General features: G+C 41.2%; 2 protein-coding genes across 2 annotated transcripts in view; one reads left to right on the forward strand and one right to left on the reverse strand.

The window, feature by feature from the left end:
- The first annotated feature begins 1,560 nt into the window (after nucleotides 1–1,560).
- LOC108411488 (lipoamide acyltransferase component of branched-chain alpha-keto acid dehydrogenase complex, mitochondrial-like) lies at nucleotides 1,561–11,812 on the forward strand. The gene is made up of 11 exons (XM_017683070.2): nucleotides 1,561–1,670; nucleotides 2,582–2,699; nucleotides 3,322–3,397; nucleotides 3,950–4,131; nucleotides 4,239–4,363; nucleotides 5,625–5,850; nucleotides 6,066–6,232; nucleotides 6,883–6,960; nucleotides 7,092–7,283; nucleotides 9,329–9,400; nucleotides 10,900–11,812. Exons 1-11 carry the CDS (start codon nucleotides 1,623–1,625, stop codon nucleotides 11,065–11,067), a joined length of 1,452 nt encoding a protein of 483 aa, XP_017538559.1. The 5' UTR covers nucleotides 1,561–1,622; the 3' UTR covers nucleotides 11,068–11,812.
- Nucleotides 11,813–15,895: 4,083 nt separating this feature from the next.
- The window catches only part of xpr1b (xenotropic and polytropic retrovirus receptor 1b), a 50,135-nt gene continuing 38,423 nt past the window's right edge, over nucleotides 15,896–27,607 (reverse strand). The window contains exons 7-15 of the mRNA XM_017683069.2: nucleotides 25,941–26,022; nucleotides 25,627–25,835; nucleotides 23,045–23,224; nucleotides 22,678–22,843; nucleotides 21,925–22,113; nucleotides 21,559–21,725; nucleotides 21,229–21,368; nucleotides 19,930–20,151; nucleotides 15,896–17,933 (exon numbers count right to left, since the gene is read on the reverse strand). Of these exons, the coding sequence (XP_017538558.1) occupies nucleotides 17,879–17,933; nucleotides 19,930–20,151; nucleotides 21,229–21,368; nucleotides 21,559–21,725; nucleotides 21,925–22,113; nucleotides 22,678–22,843; nucleotides 23,045–23,224; nucleotides 25,627–25,835; nucleotides 25,941–26,022 (1,410 nt within the window). The 3' untranslated portion in view covers nucleotides 15,896–17,878. The remainder of the gene's footprint in view (nucleotides 17,934–19,929; nucleotides 20,152–21,228; nucleotides 21,369–21,558; nucleotides 21,726–21,924; nucleotides 22,114–22,677; nucleotides 22,844–23,044; nucleotides 23,225–25,626; nucleotides 25,836–25,940; nucleotides 26,023–27,607) is intronic.

Consider the following 27,607-nt stretch of genomic DNA (forward strand, 5'->3'; position numbering starts at 1 on the left):
TCAATCAGCCAATTAAACAGGAGCTTAATGGGGCAGCGGAAAAACCACGGCCTGGCCGTCCACGCTAATCTCAGCTACGCAGGAAGTAGATGGACTGAGCTCTGGGGTCACCTGGCTAATGCACCCATTCCAGCTCACAGTGCAGGCCGAAGCCTCAGTGGACCGAGAGGAGAGTCCGGTATGCGTGTATGGAATTGGATACTTTCACGTGTTTATTATGACTGGACTGTTGTGTAAGATTAGGATGTGTGAGGCTCATATTAAGGCCACACCTGATGAGGTGACTCATGTCTGAGGTAGTTGTGGTCAGTAATCAATGCAGTCAATGCAGTCTTCTTATTTACAGTTACACGGTCACTGGGTATGTGGTTGTATATTGTCTAATAATGTAAGATTTCACTGAAAACATTGATCTGTCATGAGAATTTGTAACAGCAGTTGGTTTAATAAAAAAATGTTGTTATTATTTTGTTCTTAGTTTTTTTTACATTGTTGTCGTTTTTGTTATTCCTGTCACTTGTTGTTGTTGTTTGTGCTATTGTGTTTTTTGTTGTGAGTGTTGTTCTTGCTATACATATTCTTGTGTTTGTGTACTTATTGTTGTTGTTGCTGATCTGCTTGTTCATTGTTTTTTGGGTTATTATTGTTTTGCATTGTTGTGTTGTAGTTATTATTGTTTTCTTTGTTGTGTTTTTTTCCTTCTCATTAGACCTATAATAATAATAATAATGATAATAATTTTGTTGCTGTTGTGCTGATTTGAAGGTGTTGAAGGTCTTGTTGTTACTTTTGCATTGTTATTGTTTTTGTTATTCCTGTTGCTATTTGTGTTGTTACTGGTGCTATTATTATTATTAATTTATTATTATTGTTATTTTTATTTATGTAGTAATTTATTATTATTATTATTATTATTATTAGTGATTGAATTTTCCCATTTTCAGTCTGCATTATTATCTTTATGGGTTGAAAAAGACAGGATGTAATCTAATTCATAATTTCAAACCACTCTCCTGTGGAGATCTGTTAAACTTTTTTTACAGTATAATATTTTCTTCTGAAAATTATATCACGTATAGCACTGATTTTATATTTTAGTTTTATGTTTTATATCTTAAAAACTCTCTATGATCTGTTATTTACCTCATACTATTAAATTCTTACGATCAGTTAACTGCGTGGTTATAATGTAAGATTCTTATTATTTTACTTTCGCTGGGATCCATTCATAAAAGACGCCTTTACTTTTATTTGTTTATTTATTTTTAAACTTTGAGACACATAAAGCGAAACGATTGGTCGATCATCGGGGGCGTGCGCGTGTCGTCATCACACCAAAACCGAGCCACAAAGAGACGGTTTGCGAGATGGTGCACTCCGGAAAGTTTCCCTTCACACGTATGGCCACTTATCGCGAGAGAAAATGTCATTTCGGGACTGTGAGGCTGCTAAATTATCGCTTTGGCTGCGAAACAAATTAAACTGACGATATCGTTATGATAACAAAATGAAGTTCAGCGCATTAAATGGACAATTACAGATCGTCAGGGTTCTCAGGGTTAAGTCGCCCCGAGTAGCACTTCTTGCTCCAGGAAGCATCTTGGTGTGAGTCGAGGGTGAAGATGGCGGCGGTGGGAACAGTGCGGTCGCTGAGGATCCTGAGACTTTTGGTAAACTTACACGCACAATGTGTGGATTTAGACCCTTGTGGGGTGATGTTTGTAGTAAATGAAGTTAATTCGTGCATAATTGTAAAAATAGCTCCAGCGCGGCAGTTGTGCCGTCTGTCATTCCGGTCCACCTTAAATGGTGAAGCAATTGCATTGTACGTGTACAGGATAGTGCAGCTGCGGCGTTATTTAAGGTGGAACGGAAAATTCGAAGCAAAAGCCAGTAAATACACCAGCCATAACGTTAAAATTAAATCCACCTCATTGTTTCTACGCTCACATTTTACTGTATAGGTGCAGTTTGTAGTTCTACAGTTACAGACTGCAGTCCATCTGTTTCTCTGATACTTTGTTAGCCATTTTTACCCTGTTCTTCAGTGGTCAGGACCCCCATGGACCCTCACAGAGCAGGTATTATTTGGGTGGTGGGTCAGTGTTGCTGCTGGACTGAGAACCAAAAATATCCAGCCAACAGTGTCCTGTGGGCAGCGTCCCGTGACCACTGATGAAGGACTAGAGGAAGACCAACACAGACTGTGCAGCAGCAGATGAGCTATCATCTCTGAGTTTACATCTACAAGGTGGACTCACAAGGTAGGAGTGGACAGTGAGTGGACACAGTGTTTAAGTCTGCAGTCTCTGATCCACTCGTACTAGCACAACACCACCATGTCAGTGCTGAGAATGATCCACCACCCAAATAGTGCCTGCTCTGTGGTGGTCCTGTGGGGGTATGGGTGCATGTGCTCTGCGAGTCTCTAGCAGAGTTTTCCAGTGGATTCTGAGGTCACCCATTTGTCCTGTTCCACTGTTGCTATTTGCAACACACCGTCGCTGAGCACAGCGGTTTGACTTCAGCAGAAGGCGTCTGGACAGGTCAGTGCTGACCGTCTTCATGTTTTCATTCACAGCCTCAGATTGCGTCCCGCCGCTTTAAGCCATGTCCAAGACGCCAGGTGGACCAGGCTGTCCCCCCTCACCCCTCACACTGTGTGTCTCAGCAGTGGAGAGCCTTCAGAGCGAGCTGTGGTATGTGTCTTTGTGCCTGGGGGGGTGTCTGGCCATTTGTGGTGGTGCCATTTTGGGAATGCTCAACATTAAGACATTTTTGGACAGAGATACATGAAGTGCTGAGAAAAGTGTGTTTAGAATTTCCCTGTGAATTTGGCCCCTTTTTCTCAGGGGTGCTAAATTTTGATGTTACAAGATTGGACAAATATTTATGGGGCGTTCTATCAAATAAAAAAATATATGAAATTATTGCTAAAAGTACATAAAAATACAAATCAGGAAGCGTCGAGACAAATAACACAAATCAGGGTGGCCAATTAAAACTATTAAACTGATTACAAATAGACAAATAAGTAAAAATGAGTAATAAAGTAAGTATGCAGTCCATCCACATGTATGAAATAGAATTTGTGCTCTAAAATTTGCAGATAAATTCCACATTTCTGTGGTTTCTCTGTAGAAAATCAACAAAACCTAATTTGATGGGTGGTGTTCACACTTTTGCGTTTGACTGTCTCCCGTATAGAAAACAATAATGCCCTAGTACGTGTATAACAGCACCTCGGCTTTTCTTTCATTTGCATGTTGTTCCATGACAGTTAGTAGTTCGGTTAATTGAGTGTTTTGCCTCCCTCTGCAGTGGCTTCTGGACAAGTTCTTCAGTTCAAACTCTCAGACATAGGAGAGGGCATCATGGAGGTGACCGTGAAAGAGTGGTACGTCCACAGCGGTGGCTCAGCCATCAGCCTTATTAGAGGACGTTGTGCCTCAGTGTGTTAAGGATAGCCCATTATTTTAAGTCTTATACAGGGTGAGTCACTCGAAAGAGGCCCTGAATATTCGGTGGTAACTCCTGTTAGGATGAAGCAAAATAAACCAAAATATGCGAGGGGGTGGGGGGTCTGCACCCGGATGTTGCAAACTGAGGTTAAACATCACGATGGCTATGCAGCGCCTACCTCATCGCTCTGACGGTTTGTTTGAAGCTCCATTTACTGAGGAACACATTGTACGTTGTTTTGTTCACATTGCTTCATCCTAGCGAGTTATTACAGAATATTCGAGGCCTCTTTCAAGTGAATCCCTCTGCATTATTGCATGCATTACTGAATATATTCTCTAATAATACAAATACAGTGGGTGGTTTTACTTTGCAGCATTGCTCTGTGCTGTATGCTGTAGCATCTTTCAGTAATCTTGCTGTTCTCAATGACGTTTCCTGCTGCTGTTCGTGCATCGGCCGGTTCCGTCCCTCTCTCTGTGTGAAGGTATGTGAAGGAGGGGGACAAGGTGGCGCAGTTCGACAGCATCTGTGAGGTCCAAAGCGACAAAGCATCGGTCACGATTACAAGCCGTTACGATGGAATCATACGTAAGCTGTACTACGACGTGGACGCTATCGCCTTGGTCGGATCTCCGCTGGTGGACATCGAGACTGACAAGGAGCAAGGCAAGCAGCTTCTCCTCCCCTCCTGTCAATCTCGAATTGTTGTTTTTCTGGTAGCACAGTTTGCTGCAGTCTTTCTACATGGTGACATTTGTCTCTGTGTCCTGCAGATGGCGCGCCTGAGGAGGACGTGGTGAAGACGCCAGCAGTGTCACATGAGCACACGCACCAGCAGATTAAAGGCCACAAGAACCAGGCTACACCTGCTGTGCGGCGCCTTGCCATGGAAAACAATGTAGGTTCTCCAACAAAGGGGTTCATCTGAATGTTTTTTTTTTTTTTTTGTGATGCTGAAAAACATTTCCCAAACAGTCCTGGGCTCAGATCCCCAGTCTGGCTTGATCCCCATGACTGAAGTGTCCTTGAGCAAGTCAGGTGCCGTGGATAGGGCTGCCCACCCCTCCAGGCAAGTGTGAGTGGGTGTTTCACTGCACAGATGGGTTAAATGTGGAGGCCAAATTCCTCTGTGTGTGAGCACAATAGGTCAATGGTTCTGAATACTGAGTTCTGAAAATGTCCTGACGTTGTGTGCAATTCCATATTTCCACCAGAGGGGGCTCCAAATCCCCAAAATGTACATAGTGTTGCTTTAAAAACATTTCTGCCTCTCATTTTACAGACACTGTACACTAGCTATTCTAAATTTAAGGCTTCACGCTGAGGCTGAGCTGAATGAAAACATTTATTGTTATCGGGATAAATTGGGTCACCCAAAATGCTTTTCTGAGCATAATGTGGATATCCTCAGCTCTCAAAAAACAGATCTAAAGTACATCTGACCAGAAACATGTAGTGATTCTAAGGGAAGATGAGTGAAAACATCCTCTACAGAGAACACATGGCATTTATCTGTGAAATGTAGACATATTGGAAGATAATAAAACATGAAATGTAAAACGTGCCATTATTTTTGCCACATTTTATGATTTACTTTTGTTCCCCAACATGTTAAAATGAGCAAATAAGCCATAATGTGTATTAAAAAGTTCAGTTCTCTGCAGAGATTGCGTTAACTTATTTTCATTTATAAAATCAACAGAGTTACTGTAAATGAATTTCAAGGGCATTGTCATACTGCTTTAATGATCAGTGGGCCAAAATGTTTGGACTTGTCGCTGCTGTTGGAAGAAAACCTTGTATATCCATTTGTGTAGTTTTTCAGTATTTGACGTAATTTGCCCTTTACATTGTGTGTAAATTTCATAATGAATGGACCAAAAAAAAAAACCCAGAATGACTTGGGAAAAACGCCTGGTTCCATTGAGTTACACTAAAAGTGAAGGGTGTTTTTCCTTTTTTTTCTGTGAAGTTACCATTTTGGGGATTTAGGAGGTTTTCTTCCGACTGGTCAGCAATGACGATGCTGCTCTGAGTGCTATTTAGCCTTTTTAGCCACTTCACCCCACACACCACATGGCACAGCCTGGAATCAAACCGTGACCGCTGCCACACAGCTAGCGCCTTTAAAGCCTTTTTCTCTTTCTGTCTTCCTTCAGATTAAGCTGAGCGAGGTGGTGGGGACAGGAAAGGATGGACGCATCCTCAAGGAGGACATCCTGAACTTTTTGGCTAAGCAGACAGGAGCCATACTCCCCTACGATGAAGTGAAGCAGCCAGCGCCTCCAGTGGCTTCGCCCACGCTAAAGAAACCAGCCCAGAGCCCCCCGCCTGCTGTCCAGAGGCCCGTCTTCACAGGGAAAGACCGCACCGAGCCCCTCAACGGTGACTTTCGACTGCTTTAGTCTGTCATTGCAAAGATGGTCATTAATGATTCTTTAGTACAGGCAATGGTTCTGTTCAGTGACCGATACCGATTGATCGCTAGTAAGAGCAACTTAGCATCACTGCAATGTAAATTATGCTAACTAGCCTCCAGTAGCTATTAGATGTTAGCTCATGAATATGCGCATTTAGTCTGATTTATTTATATCTTGCAGGCTTCCAGAAGGCCATGGTGAAGACCATGACTGCTGCACTGAAGATCCCACACTTTGGTTACTGCGATGAAGTGGATCTGACCGAGTTGGTGCGCTTGCGCTCAGAACTGAAAGGACTTGCTGAATCTCGGGGAGTCAAACTCAGCTACATGCCCTTCTTTATCAAGGTACAACACGATATGAGATGTTTCTCCTTTGCTTACACACACACACACACACACATATATATATATATATATATATATATATATATATATATATATATATATATATATATATATATGTATGTATGTGTGTGTGTGTGTGTGTGTGTGTGTGTGTGTGTGTGTGTGTGTGTGTGTGTGTGTGTGTGAAAACACACTACTCACAAAGTTAGGGATATGTGGCTTTCGGGGGAAATTTATGGTAAACGTAAAAAGTTGACGCTACAGTGATATTATATCATGAAAGTAGGGCATTTAAGTAGAAGCATAACACACTTTCTGTTCATTTGAAAGGAGCTTTTATGCATCTATTTCATGCAGTTATTAAATAATTTGCCTGGACAAACCAAAATATACCCTGGTGAATTAGAGAATATCATGCTCAAATACTTATGTTGTACATAATACAAAACGCATTAGGCCATGCGCTGTTCTCCCTTCCATCAGATCAGAACAGATCTTATTCATTAGGTCTTTTGGATTTTGAGTATATTTCATTTCACTGTATACTTCATAGTTATTGGGTTACACATTCTCCTCTTCATGCTGGTCTATTTAGAGTTAACTGCATTTGTGATGAAGCTGTGGTCATGATACTATGTTGTGGTTTTTAGGCTGCTTCACTTGGCCTTCTGCAGTTCCCCATTCTCAATGCTTCTGTCGATGAAGACTGCCAGAACATCATCTACAAGGCAAGTCCCAGTCTATCTTGTTTATGTCCGTAATATCTGAATATCTGACCACAAGCTGCTGTAAAGAAGACGAAAAGGAAGAAAGAGAGATTTGGCCAAACACCTGATCATTTCTTTGGGTTCCTTTTCAGGGGTCTCATAACATTGGCCTGGCCATGGACACCCCTCAGGGCCTCTTGGTGCCTAATGTGAAGGGCGTGCAGGCTCTGAGTGTGTTTGATATCGCAGTGGAGCTGAACCGCCTTCAGGCTCTGGGCTCAGCAGGAGAGCTGGGCACGGCCGACCTAACGGGGGGAACCTTCACGCTCTCCAACATCGGCTCGGTGAGCTTAATGGGCGATCTGGGCTGTTTTGTGCGTCAGCTATTAGGATAGATTTACTCTGAATGAGTGAAAAGATAATTAATAATAAATAATTGTGCCTAAACCATAATTTACTTGCCGCAAAGCATGCCGAGGTGTTAAGTAATCTCAGTTAGACTGCTTGTGTGGTTTCTCACAATGTGTGACATACTGTTATCTATAGTGTTATATATCTAGTATATAGTATATATCTATACTGCTGAAGCCTTTGTCTGTACTTTTGTCCATTTTTATTGGTATCAATATGTCATACAGTGTCGGGAAACCACATAAGCACATAACCACATACTATTTCTTAGCTACATTAGCCAGAAAACAAAGGCTTAAAGAAGATATAGGAATCGATTAGATAAAGGGTGTGAACTTAGGATGAAGTGGTCATCTGTGGCTTGTTTAAAGGGTTAAAAGGGTATAAAAACTCCACATAGCAACAAGGATACATTGAGTTGATCATTTGAGCCCAGTGGAAGAGTGAATTTTGAACAGTAACACAGTAAGCGTTCACACTTACCTGTTCGAGCCAAAATGATTCTTGAACGAATGGGCTTTAAATGTGGCACACTATGCTTCTCTGACCATGTAGTTCAGCTCTTGACCAATAGATGGCGTCAGGTCTTAAAGCAGTAAATAAGGCTTTATGATCTTGCCTTTAATCAGGTGTGAAAGTTCAGACTTGGATACATTTTTCTGTCTGAGCCCGAAATGAACCGAAAAACAAGCTGTGTTTTAGTCCAAACCTAGCCTGAGAAAATTCCATCCAAAACTGATCTGAGTACAAAATTCTTTCTAAAACCGACCCAAATCCGCTCACCGTCACTCAAAGTGCTGAAAAATGCATTACAGCACAGACCAATAAAATAACAAATAATATAGAATAATGTACTATAATAAAATAATCAGCTGCTTTAACAAACGTCAGTCAGTTAATTCTTCTGAAGAGCATCTCGGGCGTTTTTCCCCAGTTTTCTCCTTAATTTAGTCGTATCAGTGTCCACCCACTATTTAGGACTCCCCAGTCACATGATGGCACCAGCACTAAGAGAGTGGAGGCTAGCACAGGTTTCCTCTGAGACCTGTCAAATGGCTCTCATCTGTTTGATCTGGTGCTAATGCAACGTCATCGGTCGGCTGAACGCGCTAGGAGGAAAGCGCCAACCTCCAGATCTGTTACGTCAGCTGACAGACGCCTGCGCTGACTAACATCACGCTGAGTGATGGGGGAGGTGAGGGGGCCGTCCTACCCACCCAGAGAGAGTGAGGCCAGTTGTGCTCTTTTGGACTCTCGACCATGGATGTCTGTAGCATTGCCATCTCCTGATGATGGGGTCAGTGCTGAGACGGTTGTGCCGCCCAGGAGCCCCAAATTTCAGTAACTGTAATTGTGCTATTTAAATCGAAAAGCTAATTAGATGCACTACTGTCAGAAGTCGTGGAGTTACGGTATCGTGTTACATTGTAACTCGCTGGTTACATCTGTTTGATGGACGGTGGGATTTCAACCCATCCTGAGTCCGACACACGTTGAATTGACGTCCGAACCAGGCATGAGCAGTTGGGTCCGTTTGGGTTTGGACAGCTATTTCAAAAGCAACCCAGCCTTTGTTTAGGAAAGCACGCATAACATGTTAGAGATTTGGATAACATTACCAAATCCGGATTATTCTTATTCTTCCAAAAGTTCTGAGAAAAAAGGCCCTTAAAAGTATTAAGCCCTCTTAGCCCTGAACTGCTCAGAGAGTGTTTTGTTAAAGCAGTGCTTTCAGCTGACCTTGAACAGAGGCTGGTGGAGAGTTGAGTCAGCTGTGGTAGATTTAGCCTGCAACACAAACTCCTGCGTCACTGTGGGCTTTCAGCATGAAAAGTCATTTCTGCTGGCTCCAGTAGAACCTTGTGTCCTGTGCACGAGCCGATGATGGAACAGAAGAATGATGGGTGCTGATAAGAGACTCTGGACAGAACGACCTGCTTCCTGTGGCTTCATTTGTTTCTAATGTTTTCTGGCTTAGATCGGAGGCACCTACACCAAGCCGGTGATTCTGCCCCCGGAGGTGGCCATCGGGGCTTTGGGGAAGATCCAGGTGAGCCAGCGGACTTTCATCACCATTTAATAAAGAGCATCAACATACCTGAAGAGATTATAGCCTAACTTTTACATCCATCCTTATTTCAAACGGGGTCTAGATTCAGTTCAGTGGTTCCCAGCGGTGACCTTGGAGTATCCTGCACATTTCAGTGTTTAGCGCGCGCACGCGCACACACACACACACACACACACACACACACACACACACACACACACACACACACACACACACTTCTAAGCCGCTTCTCCCTCAGAGTTGTGGCGAGCTTTAGCACAACTGATCCAAATCATTTCTGCTTAATTCAATGTCTGAGATGTAAACAGAGCCATTCAGAGTGGTTTGATGTGAAGTGGTTCATTGTAGAGAAACTCTTCACAGTGAAGGTGATGGGAACCAGGGGTCATCATGTCTACAACACAAATACAGCCATTTTATGGATTATCCAAAGCATCCAGTGAACCCACACGAGTCTTCTGAGTTTTATATTTAATGGTAAAACAGTTGAAAATGTGAAAAAATACCTTTTCTTTGGCGACTGTTTTGTCCTGCAATACCCTGCATGTATCCCTCCGCCGTCATTTTTTCATTTATTTATGTTTCAGGCTAAAATCAGATCTCGAAACTATAATTACAGCAATGTGATATAACTTTCTGTGAGGGCGTTAAACTCTTCAGACATCTGGTTCCTCTCACCACTTTTATGACTGTTTCTCCAAAACGGAGCATTTCACATCAGACCACTCGGAATGAATTTGTTTGAATTAGACAGATATTGAAAAATCCCCAATCTGGTATGCACAGCCTTCCAGTTGGCACCCTTAAGCAGCGTCACAGCAGGGAGACCACTTTACATTGATGATACAGGGTTGAAATGAAACTGATCCTTTTCGTTTTTTAAAATCTCGACTAATTCAGTTCCAAGCCATTTTGTCCTAAATTGGATCTGTGTGTCTGTGAAGTCTGAGTGTGTGTTATCAGTTTACCTGTAAAATCTGAGTTTTCCCAAGGCCACAGTTAGATTACAGTCTTAATCAGACGTTTCAGCGCCCCTGGACAAATGACATGTTTTATTGAAGTGAAAATAAGTTAACACATCCTCTGTTAAGCAGTGGCCACCACTTAGTAGGGTGTTGGAATGACATCATGCCTCACTAAGTCGTAGCCATGCATAAGGAGCTCGTTTCCATGCTTTACTAAGTCGTGGCCACGTATTAGGATCTCGTTCCCATGTCTTACTAAATCGTGGCCACACAGTAGGATGTCCTTCCCATGCCTTACCAAGTCATGGCCATGCATTTGGATCTTGTTCCCATGCCTTGCTAAGTCATGGCCACACAGTAGGATGTCCTTCCCATGCCTTACCAAGTCATGGCCATGCGTTTGGATCTTGTTCCCATGCCTTGCTAAGTCATGGCCATGCAGTAGGATGTCCTTCTCATTTAAAACCGAGTTTAGATTTGGATTTGTAATGCCGTCACTCTCCTGTTCTGAAGGTGCTGCCCAGGTTTAACTCCCGTGACGAGATGGTCAAGGCTCATATCATGAGCATCAGCTGGTCAGCTGACCACCGGGTCATCGACGGGGCCACGATGTGCCGCTTCTCTAACCTGTGGCGCTCTTACCTGGAGCATCCGTCCTCCATGGTCCTGGACCTCAAATGAGAGCCGCTTCCGAGGACGCCGGCCGGAAGCGCCCGCTTCACTCAGTACTTAGGCGCTTCTTCGCTCAGTAGGGTCACTACATTTGTGTTGTTTTGTCTCTCTCGCTGCTAGCAGGGACTCTGTGCCTTTGTCGTAATGCCTTTATCATGTGAAATTGTCACCTAGAAGAAGAAAACAAAGAAGCCTTTTCCGCAGTCACCTTCTCTTACGTTAACCATATTCACGTTGTTTTTCAATACCGTGAACATCAAGTTCCAGACTGTGACAGACTGTCATCTATGATAAGACACAATCACATCACGTAGCTAAAAACAGCAGTAGAAGCCACCTGGAAGCCTGAACAGTCTGTGTCTGTGTCTGTGGTAGATAACAGTGTGTCATACGTCTGTTTGTGATTACTGAAATGAGTTTCTTCAAGACTTCCTTCAGTCCTCGAGATGTAAAAGGAGTCATTCAGACTGGTTTGGTTGTTCATCATAGAGCAGCTTAGACTTCTTCACAGTGGTGGTGATTTATTTGCTATCCAAACAACCAGTGAAGCTACACGTCTCCTGAGTTTGTACATGTAATGTTAATAACAGTTAAACAGTGGGAACTGTTTTGCCTTAAAAATGCCCTGCATGTGTCTTTACACCATGTGTACCCTCTTAAAAAGGATGGTTCTTCAAGGGTTCCTATCTTTACTGAAGAACCATGAACACTCGTATAACCCTTTTGCAGGATTAAAGGGTTTTTCGCATCGTGAGAGAGTTCTTCAGGATGGTTCTATAAAGAACCTTTTTGAACAGGGTTCTTCTAACGTTATGATATTAAGCTTGTTACCGTAGAACTCTTTTTGGTGCTAGATAGGACCATTTTCAAAACGATTCTGTATAGAAGCATCAACAACGTATTCGCCATCAATCTGAAGAACCGTTTTAGAATTTATTATAGAAACATTTAATCATGCAAAGGGCTCATGGTTCTATACAGAACCATTTTCTTTGCTAAAGAACCATCTTTAAAGTGTTTTAAAGTGTAGATTTGAAAATGTATTGTTTGTCACAACTTCTCTCCATTTTTTTTGGCCTTTCGTAGATCGGGGTAAGGTCTAGAAATCTGGTTAAGAAATCGGGTAACGAGGCTGGATTTTAGCTCAGTAATCAGATTTCTCAGTGCTTGTGAACTCTTACTCTGATTTCTTTCGTTCTTAGTCTACGCACGTGTGAAAACAGACAGCGGTACCGGAAATAAGCGAGCAGCGTCGCCAAAAGACACAGCAAAACACTTTTGGAGCGACGCTAAAAACGACTACTTGACAAAATGAAGGATTTATAACTACTTCATCTCCTAGATGATGTATGTTCATATTTTAAGGCAAAGTGCCGTTCGTGTTTTTAAAAAAGCCACATCATGAAGTTGGGTTTTACATTAGGTGTACATCACCTAGTCTTCTGTGAGTTTATTGGCCTGTTCCAAAGCAGAAATCTGGTTATTGTAGACCCGGAGTTTCCCATTATCTGATCGTCTGATCGGATTCTTGCAGTGTATTCCTAACCAGTTCATGTAAAAACTTTCTGTGAGGGAGGCGTTAAACTCTTCAGACGTCTGGTTCCTATCACTACCACTGAGGTGAACACTTCTGACCCATCAGGTTTATTGTGACACATTGACTGGTCACATCTTAATGGTTTAACAATGCGGGCATTTTCTAAAAATTGGTGGAACTCCTCTCTGAGACAAGCATATAATAACACAGTGCTGCTAATGTAGAAGCTTCCATTACTTGCTATATACTTACAGATGGTTAGTTGAGGGTTCTTTAGTAAAGGCAATGGTGGTTTTAGAACCATGGGTTCAATATAGAACTTTTTGCATGCTGAAACAGTTCTTTACATGGTGAAATGGTGAAGTGGTTCCTTAGATTGATGGAGAATATGTTCTATATAGCAACAAAAAGGGTCAGAACACATTCTCCATCAATCTGAAGGCCCATTTTGCCATGTTACCAAGCAAAGAACCATCTAAGCATGACATGGTTTACAAAGATCTCATGGTTCTAAATGGAATCCTTGCCTTTTACCAAAGAAACCCTGGAAGAACCACCATTAAGAGTGTTCAGTAGCTTCGTAGCTCCAGTGCAGAACTAAGGAAACAAACTTCAGATGCCAGACATGTATAGGCTGATCAGTTAGATTTGGTCCAATAAGTTCAGTTATTCCGATAAAATCTGTGACACTAATAATATTAATAAATGCTTTTGTTAGGATTGTGCAGCTAGTTTATAAAATTTCCAGACCTTTTTGTGAGAGCCTTTGATTTCTTTCCCCTTTTCCTTCATTTTACGAGACCTTGAATGACCCACAGGCTGTACTGTTACTGTGAACTATAAGGCTGCAGTTGTCTGTAAGGAGGGGGAGCCTGAAGTGGACGTAGTAGAGGCTGGCATGGGAAGGTGCTTGGATGTGAGGAGAACAGTCCAACACTGTGGTGCCTCACTGCCTGCTGACTCTCTCTTACACTTCATCCTCACAACGAGTCACTGTACAACTGACAGACAGCTACTTCATTTGAAACCACTTGGCAAGGCAGAGTGGACACTACTGAACTGTGAATGGACATTGTTACGTGGGAAGCGGCGTCACTTGACAATTGTGCTGAGGGAGACAATGTGGGAAAGCTGAGATTGCTTTGGTGGGAAGGAATTATGACAAATTGTATGAGAATAAAGATATTTAAGAAAAAGGCCTCGGCCTCTACGTTCGCTTCTTGGTTCCAGGGCAAAACTAGAAGCACCGGTTGTGTAAATTTGTCTTATATTCTACATTTTATGTCTTTGTTTCCTAGAACTAGCTGTTTTTTTTTGTGCCCAATCACAGTGACTCTCAAGTGGTGGTCGTGTGTTGCGCTGGTACGAGTGGATCAGACACAGCAGTGCTGCTGGAGTTTTTAAACACCTCGCTCTCTCTGCTGGACTGAGAATAGTTCACCACCAGCATCTTGTGACCACTAGAGGATGGACAACAAAAGAATGAACTACTGTCTGACTTTACATCTACAAGGTGGGCCAACGGGGTGTCTAATAGAGTGGACAGCGAGCGGACAGTGTTGAAACTCCAGCAGCACTGCTGTGTCTGATTCTGAGAACCTTCAACATCACTTGACTACAAAAGAAAGAAAGGAAAGGACTAAAACTATAATATAATAATAATTGATACTGTTTCTGGACTGTATATTGTTTAATGTTATGGACTACAAAATATACGCATCAATACACATTTCATCTACAATGAAAGGTAATTAATGTTCTTTTTCCTTATTTTTATTTTGAAAAATCTTAATCTAGCACTACAAAGTAGTGGGTGAAGGGTTGGGGCTTGGAAATAGGAACGTGGGGGTGTGCTTACAACTTGCATAATTATGCATATTCATAAATCTTCACCTTCTTAATGAGCATTAAGATAGAGGGATGCTCCTATGCAAGTTTTAAGCAGGGCATAACAATAATTATTGCACTTATTGTGTACATATGTTAGCTCCCCAGTAGCCCAAGGGTTGGCAAATGTTAAGAAGAGTCATTTTGTCCGTTCAACAAAAATCAAGCCACCTTGGGAGCCACATGTGCTAATGTGCTAGCAGAGGCTGAAAAATATAACCTAAACGAAAACACTTACTTTGCCCTGCTTTGAGCGTTAGCCGCTTTTCTCGCATCTCCAGCAGGAAACCTTTCTGTAAAAGTAGGACAGTTTCTTGTAAAACGTCTCACCGTTAAACTTTTTACGAGGCTGAAGTCAGCTTCTCACTCACCAGCTTCTTGCTGGTATTTTCTCATTCCACCTTAAATGAGGTGGCAGAGCGTAACTGCTGCACCATTTAAGGTGGAACGGGACAATTTGCAAGAGAAGCTGACTTCAGCCTCGCGTTTCTCATTGCAGACCAAACATTTCAAGTCCATTCGTCTCCAAATGATTGACATTCGTTTTAAATCTTTCTCTTTGCCTTTTCATTAGCTACTAGCTAAACCAGACTGTTGTGGTTGCTATGGTGACCGGCGGTCTGTACACCAACCTTCAGGGTTAAAGGTCAGCGAGTTAGCACTTATACATGAACCCCAGCGTTTATTTTACTGCATCTGAGGATTATTTTATGTTTACCTAAAAATCTGATTCTGCTATGAAGCCGCAAAAAAAGCTTTTAAAGGGCTCCATGTTGCAGACCTCTGGGCTAGAGCATGTAATATTTATGCACTGGAAGTGTTTTGTTAAACCGTATTACCGCATATTTATAATGACAAAGTTGAATTGAATACAAAATTGTATTTAATTTATTATTCAGCATTTTTATGGCTTAAATGATGGCTTTAGGTATAGTGCAACTGCCTTTAAAGGAAGACCAAACGGACCAATGTCTTTTTGTTCTTGGATAGTTAAGCGTCCACTCCCCAACACTGCAACGTTAAACCAACAAAGCTATAATTTCACAAATTACAAACATGGGTAACAGCAGGCATAGTCCTTTCAACTGAAGGCTACTTCAAAAAGCCAACGGCAGAAATAGTGACTACATGGAATACGTAATGTTACTCAAATTGCTCCCTTACTTTTTGTTCCCAACACACTACAAACCGCAGATTGGAAGTTAGTGTCCGCTTTACCTATAATATTTGTAGACTTGTAAGGGATACCGTCCTAAAAAGTATAAGCAGCATCTACAGTGTTAATTTAGTTATTTTAAGTTAGCTGGCGCAACTGGTAGATGCGATGGTAATAATACACCACGCAGACGCCATGGAAACTTCGCTCTTTCTGTTTAACTCTAACACGGTGTTTACAAGGAGACTGAGGCAAGCTGGGCTTATATATATATATATATATAAAATATAAGAACTTTGGGCTACATAACACAACAGTGCACACTTGAGACTGACCAGAACTGATGGTCCGTGGAATGCTCAACCACAGCTATGTTCAGGCCGTCGCCTTCGTTCTGCGTCAAGTACACATGATACAAGGACAGAGAAAGAAAAATACATCCACAGAAAGCTTTTCTGGTCCAAGCGTTTACTTGGGACAGTAGTACATGACATGATATCTGAAGAGGAGCCTTCTGATTATTGCAGATGCACTGAAGTGAATCTATGTTCCCAAAGGGCGAAAGCAGCCCAGCTCCTATGCACCACAATGGTAAGAACAACTATAACTTGTTGGAACTTGTTTCTTTCCTGTCCGAGCCTTGTCGGCTGCGCCGTCCCACGATGTAACAGTCCATTTGAAAGGTTGAAACGGAAACAACAGGACCCAGAGTACACCCCTGAGGCACGCCACACCTGAATCCACAGTTCCGTCGGTGCTGGAGGCTTACGGTGGTCGGTGTTTGGGCTGCAGATCGAAGTGGGATAAAGCCATTATGTCAGAATAATCTCTGCTTGCTCGCTATTTCAGAAACAAGAAACCACCACTGGATAAAAAGCAGTCTTTCTTGGTCTTTTAAAACCCTTAGGTGGCCTTTGAGGACTAGGTCTGTCTCTGGAAGACATTCAAAAGGAAAGAGTAGAATGGAGAAAGCTCAACTTGGAATGCTACAACTATGGAATGTGAAGGATAATGGAATAAATAAATACATGCCAATGTTCAGTGTACATTGTCGTTTAAGATATAAAAAGAAATTTTAGGTAGAATAATGGAAAAGAGAGACACTGGAGGGTTGAGAACTACTCATAGATCATGAGCTTATACAGACCTACTAATTTAAGTACAGGCCTCCCAACCCCGCCTCACGCACACAAATCACTAAAAAGCTCTCGTGGAATGTTTCAGACATTTGGCTTTGCTCTTAAATGAGCCAGACACCTAAAACCCGTTGAACGGTTCTCCAACAGGTTCTATGAAGCAGCTCTCATTCGGATTGCATTGGCTGTATGCTTTCAAAAAACGACACAAACACAACAACAAGAACAAAAAAGAAGTAGGCAAACATTTGTCATGAATCACTTTCACAAGCTCGATAGTTCAGTGGTTTTTGAGCCAGACCTGCATAAGTGGTGTGCTGAGTGCCTGAACATGACCAGAGTCATTGAATGAATCCTATTCCAAGCCACCTGAGGGTTTTGAACTACATGTACAAACAAACAGAGGTCCATATTTGCAAGAAGAAAAAAATAATTCTGGGGCAGATGTAATACATCTGGACCTTTTTAAACATTAAGCAGACTACTACTTCTTAAATGATCAAGGCAACTTTCCTTCACATAAATAACAATGAAATGTACATTCTTAATAAGTAAAAAAAGAAAACAACATATCCATAGTTGATGGCATCTACCGGACTGCTACATGAACCAACACTAGTCTTCATAAAAAGTTACACAGAGACATGGTGTTCAGATTGTTGGTGAGAGTCTTAATATTGTCCGTTTCTGGAGGCTCGACTCCAGAGTCAGTCTTGGTTTTGATTATCGCACTCAGATCCCTGTTGTATGTGAACGGACATACATGTATAATAAAGTCTTGATTTTTTTCTTCTGTGTAATAGAGCTTTGAAAATAATCAAGGCAGTAACAATGAAAAAAAAAAATAATACCGTTACTAACAAATGACTGTTCCTGTTAGAAGCCTGTGAGTTTATGTATGTATGTTTGTGTGTGTGTGTGTGTGTGTGTGTGTGTGTGCGTGCATGCGTGTGCATATGTCAGTTGGTACGTCTCCGAGACTGTGTGCGTGTGTGGCGTAGACAGGCAGCTTTGTGATGGATTGATTGTATAGCCGTTGAAGGCTTAAGGCCCCTGAAGGGACCGTGGTCCATTCGAGTGAGCCCTGAAAAGGGCGGCCAGAGGTCAGGTGTCATCATCCGTGTCCTCTATCAGAACCTTGGTGTCTCGCATTTTAGATCTAAGTGGGAAAGAAAGAAGAACAGGTTTAAGAAGGGGCACGTAACTTAACACACATAGAACATAGAACATACTAGGGATGTGCACTGGAACCTGAGTACTATGGCTAAGTGTTTGAGCTGCCAGCATTCAAATACTGAAATTACTAGAAAATGTACAGATTAACAATTTTGCTCGTGCTCCAAAAAAAGTTGGGACAGTATGTGAAATACTAATAAAAACAGAAAGCAGTGACACAAGCTGTATTAAATTGAAAATGGTACAAAAAACACAATAGTTTATTTTACTTTACAAATCCCTGAAAAGGATGTTTAGAAGTTGCTCCAAAATGTGCTAATGGTGTTTTCATAGATGTACAAATTACCCACAAATACCCCTGACACTATGACAGACCCTGCCTTTTAAACTTAAGATTAAGTGACCCTAATTAGTCCCACAACGGGGAACTGTCACCTCCGCATTTAAACCATCCAATGCACATACACACTAGGGGGCAGTGAGCACACTTGCCCAGAGCGGTGGGCAGCCCTATCCACAGCACCTGGGGAGCAGTTGGGGGCTAGGTGCCTTGCTCAAGGGCACTTCAGTCATGTATTGTCGGCTCAGGGGATAGAACTGGCCGCTTTCTGGGCGCAGGGCTGGTTCTTTAACCTCCAGCCCCTGGATGACCCTTTTCTTCTTTGGCCTAGGCAACACGCTGTCCATTACTTACATCAACAATTTGAAAGGTTAACCCGTCAGACTACAACACACGGTTCCATTGTGCATCAGTCCATTTCAGATGAACCTGAGCCCAGAGAAGTCAGCAGCATTTCTGGATGCTGCTGATGTATGTTGCCCACCGTGCAAAGTACTCTTAACTTGCATTGGAATATGCAGTGATGGACAGGGTTTATTGACAATGGTCTGTGAAAGTATTCCCAAACTCATGCAGTGATATGCATCACAGAAACATGCCAGCTTTGAATGCAGTGCCATGTGATGATGGGCTGTGGTTTCAGCACAGTTCAATCATTCAGTTGTGCGCCTTCTGCACATATTTGTCCAGATTCCCTGAATCTTTAGGGGATATTATGCTATGTAAAGAGTCTAATACCTACAATCCTTGCAGTCCCTGGCTGAGCAATATTATTCTTAAACTGTTCAGAAAGTGGCGAGCCTTGACCCATCCTTGCCGATAAAGGTCTCAGCATTTTCTGGATACTCCTTTCATGGCATCACTTTATTAAACATTATATATATATATATAAACCCACATCATCTTGAATGTCTTAAACCGCCTCTGTCCCAACTTTTTTGGAAGGCACTGCAGGCATTAATTTCAGAATAAATGTATATTCATAAAAACCAGCGTCAATGTTAATTGATAAAACATTACATATCTCGTCTTTTTACTATTTTTGTTCAAATACAGATTAAAGTAGATGTATAAATCACTGCTTTCCATTTTTATTTTACTTTGTTGTTCTGAAACACGAGCGCCTGTATGCGCTGCCAAAGATGTGTTGTTAAGAATGTGGCTGAAAAGGCAGAGATGTGGCTTTAGCACTAATTAGACTAACTGCTGCAGCTGATGGTAGCCAAGCTCTTGGTTCTTTAATATGAGAACATGTAACTTTAAAGACAAACTAAAATCACTCTATTAAAAAAATGATTTCTATTATATTATTAGATTTTTTCACTATGATAATCTTCAAAGTAGATCTTTAAAGGTAGATATGATGAGTATAATCTGAACTCACAATGATTTGATTCATCGATAGGAAACTATTCAGTGTATTATGAAATCTCATAGTACAGGAACTGTTGTGAAATAAAAAAAAATATATAAAACTTGATGCATTTATGTTTGAAAATGGCCAGAAAAGTATTATATATATAATTAAACCATTCCAAAAATTCATGCAGATCAACCTTCAGATTGTTTATGCAGTTTACGTCCCAACAAATGCATACAGTGGATGAGGTGCAGAGTGGTAGTGCTGTGGTGGACTTACTGGGATGCAAGGCGTGGTCGCCTGAGGGACATACTGTAGCTTCTCTTCCAGCTCTTCTTGCCCTGCCGATTCCTGACCCCATCCTCCTGGTCCATCATCTGCTCCAGCAGCGTCTGGTCGTCTGCGTTCAGTGGAGCCACTGAAATGTCCCGCACCGCTCTGAACTCACCACAGTTATTCAGGTGCTCGTTCTCCAGGCGGAAGAAGTTCCACACAAAGCGTCTGCCACAGATGTGAGAACAGCAAAGTTCATTCTTGAGCTTTGGATATTGGAGGAACGACAGCATGTTGTCACCACAATTTGTGCAAACATATTTTAAAATTAGCAGCTTTAGTTAACTGTCATCTACTTTCTGCACTTCCCTTTTTTGTAACAACTGTCAACAGGCAAATGGGTTAATCCAGTTTAATGAATGTTCTACTAGATCATATCCGGACTACAGTTGAAGATCACAAGATAATTGATATTCACGGTCTGAAAACTACACTGGGAGGCAAGAAATTGCATTCTGTGCACCTCACATTTTCGCAATGTTTGAGATGGGCCAACTGCCAAAAAGACAAAACAAAATGCAAATTAAAAGGTAGGTATTTTGAACCGAATACATTTTATAACAATAGTGTGTTTTGTCACTAATACGCTGTAAAAATACACTTATTAAAAGAAAAATAGCATGTAACATGAGATAGCACTTTAAAATAACCTAGCCTTATAAAGCCTTTATGAGTTTGTTAACGGTTATTTGTTAGGTCATGAACAATTGAAAACACCATTGATAAGCAATTACAACACATTGATAAAAAGGACAAAGGTGAGCTGTAATATCTGATGGATAAGAATATGTGATGAGGCTAGTAGGTTTAATGCTGAGGGATGGAGAAGACAAAGTAATTAAACATCAAAATCTGAGGTTAAACATATAAATGTGCACTATTAGCCAAACAACAGCTCACTGTTGCTTTTTATTTATAATGTGTAACTGATATTAAGGTCTTTATAACCTAATTAAAAACATTAATACATTCATTTTAAGCAATTCATTAACGTTTTATAAGGGTAGGCCTTTTTTTTTTTTTAAGTGGTACCAAAAATGTTTATTCTCATATTGAAGGAGGGGGTGTGGTTAGGGTAACTTTCTGGCAGACCAAATTAAATGTCACCACAGGCTAAGCTTGGCAGTCCTGCTATAAAGGGTAGAATTCATGTATTGTAACCCCAGCTTGACCAAAACAGTGACCAATTCTTTAACATTCGGCTCTTCTCTATGTGTCAGTGTGTTTAAGTATAGCAAGTTTTACCTGAACACCTCCAGTGGTGCAAGAACAGTGGCCAAAATGTCAGCGATATTGCAGCATGAAGTCACAGTCCCAACTGAGAGGGGAATCGTCCAGGCAAAACGTAAGATCACGTCTTCTAATATGGCACAATAATAGTAAGCCTGCATAGAAGGAGATAAAAAGCATTTAGATGGAAAATAACAAACAACGAGACATATAAAAATCAATGTCCATCAAAATCTTCTTTCAAACAGTGCTGTGACTAAAACATATTTCATAGTGGGGACTGACTGTTTATCACAAACTTATCACAGACTTTTTTCACACAATCCCATCTAAGCTTCGCCTTACTTTCTGTGGGTAGACTATCTCCTCTCTGAGAAGAGTATTCTCCCCTGCGTTGCGGTCGAACAGACCCCAGTCCATCTTAAGGTCCCACACGAGTGTGTAACAGGAGTTGATCACCGAGAAGGCAATCAGCAGGTAGAAGAAAATATCCTTGTCATCGTGGTTGTTAGCTAAAACACAGAGAATCATTTAAAAAAATTACTCATCAAAACGTGAAGGGTGACTGCTGAAATTGGGTAATCTTTTTGGTGTTCCCCAGGGCTCAATACTTGGATCATGCTAACACTGGCTAAATTAAACTATTAACTATTTTTCATCAAACCTGTTTGACGTTGGATTTGGATTATGTGCAAAGCATGGAACTCTTACCTTTGTGGGTTTTGTAGAGGGCTGTAAAAGTCACCACAAAGAAGGTTGTGGAATATTTGCCAGCGTTGACTAAATGAGGGAAGGCACGCTTTGTGTCTCTGTAACGCCTCAGGCACTGCACGAACCGGAACCAGGCCGGCAGACACTGGATCACGGCCCGCACTCCATACGAATACGTGTTACACATACCTAAGCAAAAAAAAACAAAAAAACAAACAAACAACAATAAATACTTTTTGACTAATGGCCCAAAAGGAGTACACTGCCATCCTATGCTGCAGTTAATAACTGTATTAGCTGCAAATAATGATAATGATAATGATAATGTCTCCCAGTAACGGCTAATAACTTTCCTGATAAGTATAGATTATCTGTGTTTCTACAGTCTGAAACTTGTTTTAGTTAAAAACACACTTTTTGTTGTTACCAAAACATCTTATACCACAAAAGCAGCTTCTCTCTAACAGAGACTGTGATATCATAATATGTTAAATATCTGCCTGCGTAAAACACAACATTGTCCTTACCTATTATTTAAGCTTGTGCATTCTACATACACAAGACATTTCTATCTTATAATAGACAAGATTTTTTGCCTGCAGCTGACATGAACACTTTCAATATGTGGATAATATGGAAATCGGGACCTACGACTAAAGGAATATTCATACTCATCGGCTGAATAATCTCACGCCAAGTTAATATTTCCTTTGAAAACGTTCAAAACATTCCCTACAGAATGAAGCATCTTACCACTTCCAGCAATAAGCTCTTTGTATGATGTCCAGTCCAGCTCAACACTGTAAAAGCAGACAAGGTACTCCAGGTCCATCAGGAGCACGGCCAGGGAGTTGAGCTGATCGGCCAGCCAGAAATCTGCAAACTCCACTCTGTGAAATGGAGCCGTGACCACTCGGAACTAAGCGTTGGAGGAGGTTGCGAGGCAAGGGAGAGAAGCAGACGAGAGGCAGCTCACCAAATCAGTGTTTCAGTTTTCATTTTAAGCTACAATTACAAGCCCACTAGCTGATATGACACTGAGTGCAAGGAACATTTTTTTCTTGCATTACTCAGGTATATGATGACTCACAACCATGCGGCACACTCTGCAGGGTCTTACCAGTAGCTTGAGCAGCCAGAAGCGGGATTTGTAGTAGCATGTCTTGAAGGGATTGATGAGGAAAAGCAAGAAGAAGCCATAGAGCGCTAGAGGGCTGGCCTGAATGGGGATCATTAGGGACTCAGAGAAAAGACAGGACAGGATGCTGACACACCACAGCACTCCAAGAAAACCAGCAATCTGCAAATGCATGAGGAAGAAAACAGATAAAGCAATGCGTAAGTAAATATTAGATTTGGGTTCCACACTGTATGTTGTAAAAAGGCACTGTAACGTAACAGAAGCAGAAGTATTGCACTAGGAATAAGATCTGATGCTCATTCTATGTGATTTGATAATGTCTCCCAATATTGACTGATACTTTTCTTGATTATAGGATATCTGTCCTTCATTAGTTCATCCTGGGCAAAACATGCATACGTCACAGTCAGTTAGAGGCACAGCTTTATCTACAACAGCCAATTCCAAAAAAGCTGGGACAGTGTGTAAACAATATTTTATGTTTGACCTTATGAATGCCATTGTTATCTGTAAATACATGCTTCATGGCGAATTTGATGCCTGCAACATGTCCCAATAAAGTAGAGAAAGGAGCATGTTTACCACTGTGTTACATCACCTGTCCTTTTAACAGCACTTAATAAATGCTTGTGGACTCAAGACAGCGACTGATCCAGTTTACAGTATTCTGCTGTGGACACAGAGGAACGAGTAATTTGCTGTTGTCAGAACAAAACCTCGTATCTCCATTTTTGACGTGTTTCAGTTTTTGACATAATTTGAAAATACCTTTACACTGTGTGTAAATTTCATGATGAATGGATTAAAAGAAACAGCCAAAAATGACTTTGAAAAACTCTGGTTCCATTGACTTACATTAAAAGTAGTTTTTTTTTTTTACTTCTGTAAAGTTACCGTTTTGGAGATACAAGGTCTTGTTCCAACAACAGTGATTAAATAACTTGTCGATTTATTGTTTTTGTATTTACAGTGTATACACACACACACACACACACATATATATGTGGAACCAGACTTTTTATTTATTTTAGTCATTTATTTTAGTCATTCGTCATAAAATTTATATCCAATGTAAAGGGGAATAAGCACTTTCAAATTATGTCAAAAACTGAAAATGGACATACAACAGAGATACACCTTCTGACAACAGTGATACATTGTTATCTTACTAGACATTCATGTCCTTGTCTATGCAACAAAGTATCCCAAACGCTTTGAAACTTTACACCGGTAACAATCTGGATGATCGTTTTCTTCTTTGGCCCAGAGAACAAGACAACCATTACGTCCATAAACAATCTGAAAGGTTGACTCGTCAGACCACAAGACACATTTCCACTTGCATCTGTCAATTCAGTGACGAGCGGCATTTATTGATAATGCAAATTTTAATCCAGTGCTGTCTGAAAGGTCGAAGGTCATGGGCATCCATTTGTGGTTTTCCTTCTTGCCCTTCACACACACAGAGATTTCTCTGGATTCTCTGAACCTTTTGATGTTATTATAAACTGAACTCCCTGTAATCACTGATTGAGGCCCACGGTTTTTTTTTTTGGCTTATAAATTTTGGCAAAGTGGTGAACCTCGACCATCCTTGTTCATAAAAGGACTCCTTTTATACCCAGCTTTTGTGGAATGTGGTATATCAATTTCAGAATGAGCATATATTTAGAAAGAAAAAAAATGAAGTTCATAAGATAAAACATATTTACTACAATACTGCAGAAACAAAGTTTCTGTGATGGGATTAACATCACATGAACCAGAGGAAAGCCTCTGTCTACCAAACTGTCACGAAAACTGGACCCAATATGTCATATAAACGCATGATGATACTGTAATCATATCGGTGTTGGCAGATATTTGCTTAAACATCAGCAACAGACAGACGTTTACCTTTGACTGACACTTACAGTACAGACATACTGATATTTAATTATGTATTTATGCTCCAGAGAGGCAGAATGTTCAGTTGACGTTGGGTTACTTTGCTAAAAAAAAAAAAAAAAAAAAAAAAAAAGTGCAGTTTCTAACTGCAGCTGTAGCTTTTAACTGCATTTGTAACCCTATAGCTGGGCAATATGACAATATTTTAATGTTATCGTGATAAACAATATGTATATCTGAGCATATCCTGCATTCTGCCCACAAATGAATACTCACCAACTCCATGATTCACTGCAAAGACAGCATCATTGGTCCTGTTTAGTTAGACTAGATGTGCATTGTGCAATACTGTGATACACATCATGAAAATGTGTGAGTATCATATGATATTTGTGTCACCACTTTGTAACCCTATAGAAATCGGTGCTAAGCCAGATGAAAGCATTATTGTATAGGCATCATATTGCACTTTGTAGATATGTGCATGAAAAATATATGTAGATATTGGCACTGGCACACAATCCCTATATTGGTCCCTAAGAGCAGGTGACTCAATAGCTGTCAACTGCTATATAGAGAACAAGCAACTATGAGGGCAACTCTGATGGTGAGTTATGATGAGTATTGAAACAGGTGAAAGTGTCAAGAGATTTCTTCGTTCTCTCCTGGCTCACCTCAAAGAGATGCTGGTGGGAGAGGTTGTTGCGGGGGTTGAGCTCAAAGATCAGCACGTGGTTGACGCCTGCCTGTCTCCAGCCATACGTGTTGATGCCCAACAAGAAGAGGAACTCGATGAGCAGAAAGCCGCCGCGATAGATCCGCACCAGCGGCCACACAGTCGACAGGGTTTCCTTCTTACTAGATGTCAGCAAGCTTGCCACACCTATGGAGAAACCGTCTTCATTTCACAAGAACTGACCTGCATATCATTGAACTCATTAGGTATTCAACCAGGGTGTGAAATGTTAGGCAGGTGAGGAAACTGTACCTGTGATGCTGATGGTGACCAATAAAACTATAAAGACTCCGCAGTACAGCCCGACTCTAAAAGTGGTCCACGATGGCGCAGGCTGTAAGGGAAGAGGGAGCAGAGAACTGTCAAAAATGTGCCGTCATAAACTTGAGATTGAAGGCAGGAAACAAATAAGCTTTCAGCTCCTACAGAAGTAGATCGTACCTGTCCACTCAGTTACATGTACATAAGTATAATGTTGATGGATCTGTACGTGTGAGTAGGGGTGGGCAATACGGCAATGCTATTTTATTGCGTAAAATTATGTCACACTACACTTTTCTGAGCATACTGCAAGATGGGGTCCAAAGTCTAGGCTGCAGCCGAGGTAGGTCCATCACTTTGAAACGGCCTGCGTTGTGACCTAGCAGCCTAGGCTTTGGAATGCAGTGGTAGATATCGCCAGTCTGTTTAAATAGATTTAGCGCCATAAAAATGACACTCTACCCTGGTATTTTTTAGGAGGTACTACTGGCTCTATTTTCCAACTTATTCAATCTCAGTGCATATTGTGAATATATCAAAGTATAGTGATATATTTTGCCATATTGGAAACTAAAGTCTTCTATTTAATGTCCTGTAAAATCCATGCTTTCTTTCCTGACGTTAAAAACTAAATAACTTGTACTTGGAAATGAAATCATTGAAGGGGTTGTTTCTGACTGTATTTTAAAATGATAATACTCTTACCAAAGCTCAAGTTTATTTATAAGTACTTCTTCCTCATTTCCATTTCAGCCAGAGTTTCTGATTCTCTGTTCTTTTGGTTCAGCTCCTGACTTGCTTTGCACTCACGCGTCACCAGAAGGATCCAAAACGAGAAGAACAGAGCGTACCACATTTCTGTTCTTATGCTGAGCGGTGATGTATGTACCCAGAAGGTCCTCTGCAATTCTAAAGGGAACCATCAGTTTTCTGACTTGCTACTTTTTTTCTCCTCCTCAAGCTGCTCTTTGCTAGACTACATTTACTTCCACTTAGAGTCATTATCTCATTGGAGTAACAAAACCTCCATCTGAGTATGGGTTTAGGCTACTCTACCGACCACTTCACATATACAACCACATCCTGTCATCCTCAATTTACTAAATTAAGGCATATCCCTGTAATCTTGGCGTCACATTCTAAAACGGGGGTGTCAAACTCTGGTCCTGGCAGGCTGGAGTTTGGTGATTTCCTTGCTCTAACACACCTACTGAACCCGGTAATTCACTGATGAGATGAATCAGGGGTTTCCAGAAGGGAAACCACCATATTGTGCTGGAGTCACTTCCTCTAGGGCTGCAGTCCAGCACTTCTGAAAGGAATACCTCATTTACGTATCCGTCTTTCACATGACATCATAATGTATAATCACTTATTTTGACTCAATAGGAGACCAACAGTCTATGACAAGCTAATAAACAGATATCTTTAGCCTTTCTTTGTCAAACTAAAGTAAGCACAGGAATAATATTTTCTTAAGTCCTGATGCTATCTTGCTGCAAAATCTATTCAGAATAAACCTTCAAAACAACCTGTCTGACGATGCAATGACTCCTTTATTCTCTTTTATTGTGATGAAATCCATCGTTTGCCTCCCTATAATCGTCATTCTCTACAAAATCTCACGCCAGTGGCAGCGACTCGCTAGCAGGTCGCAG

This window comes from Pygocentrus nattereri, chromosome 2, assembly GCF_015220715.1.
Source record: "Pygocentrus nattereri isolate fPygNat1 chromosome 2, fPygNat1.pri, whole genome shotgun sequence".
Lineage (NCBI taxonomy): Eukaryota > Metazoa > Chordata > Actinopteri > Characiformes > Serrasalmidae > Pygocentrus > Pygocentrus nattereri.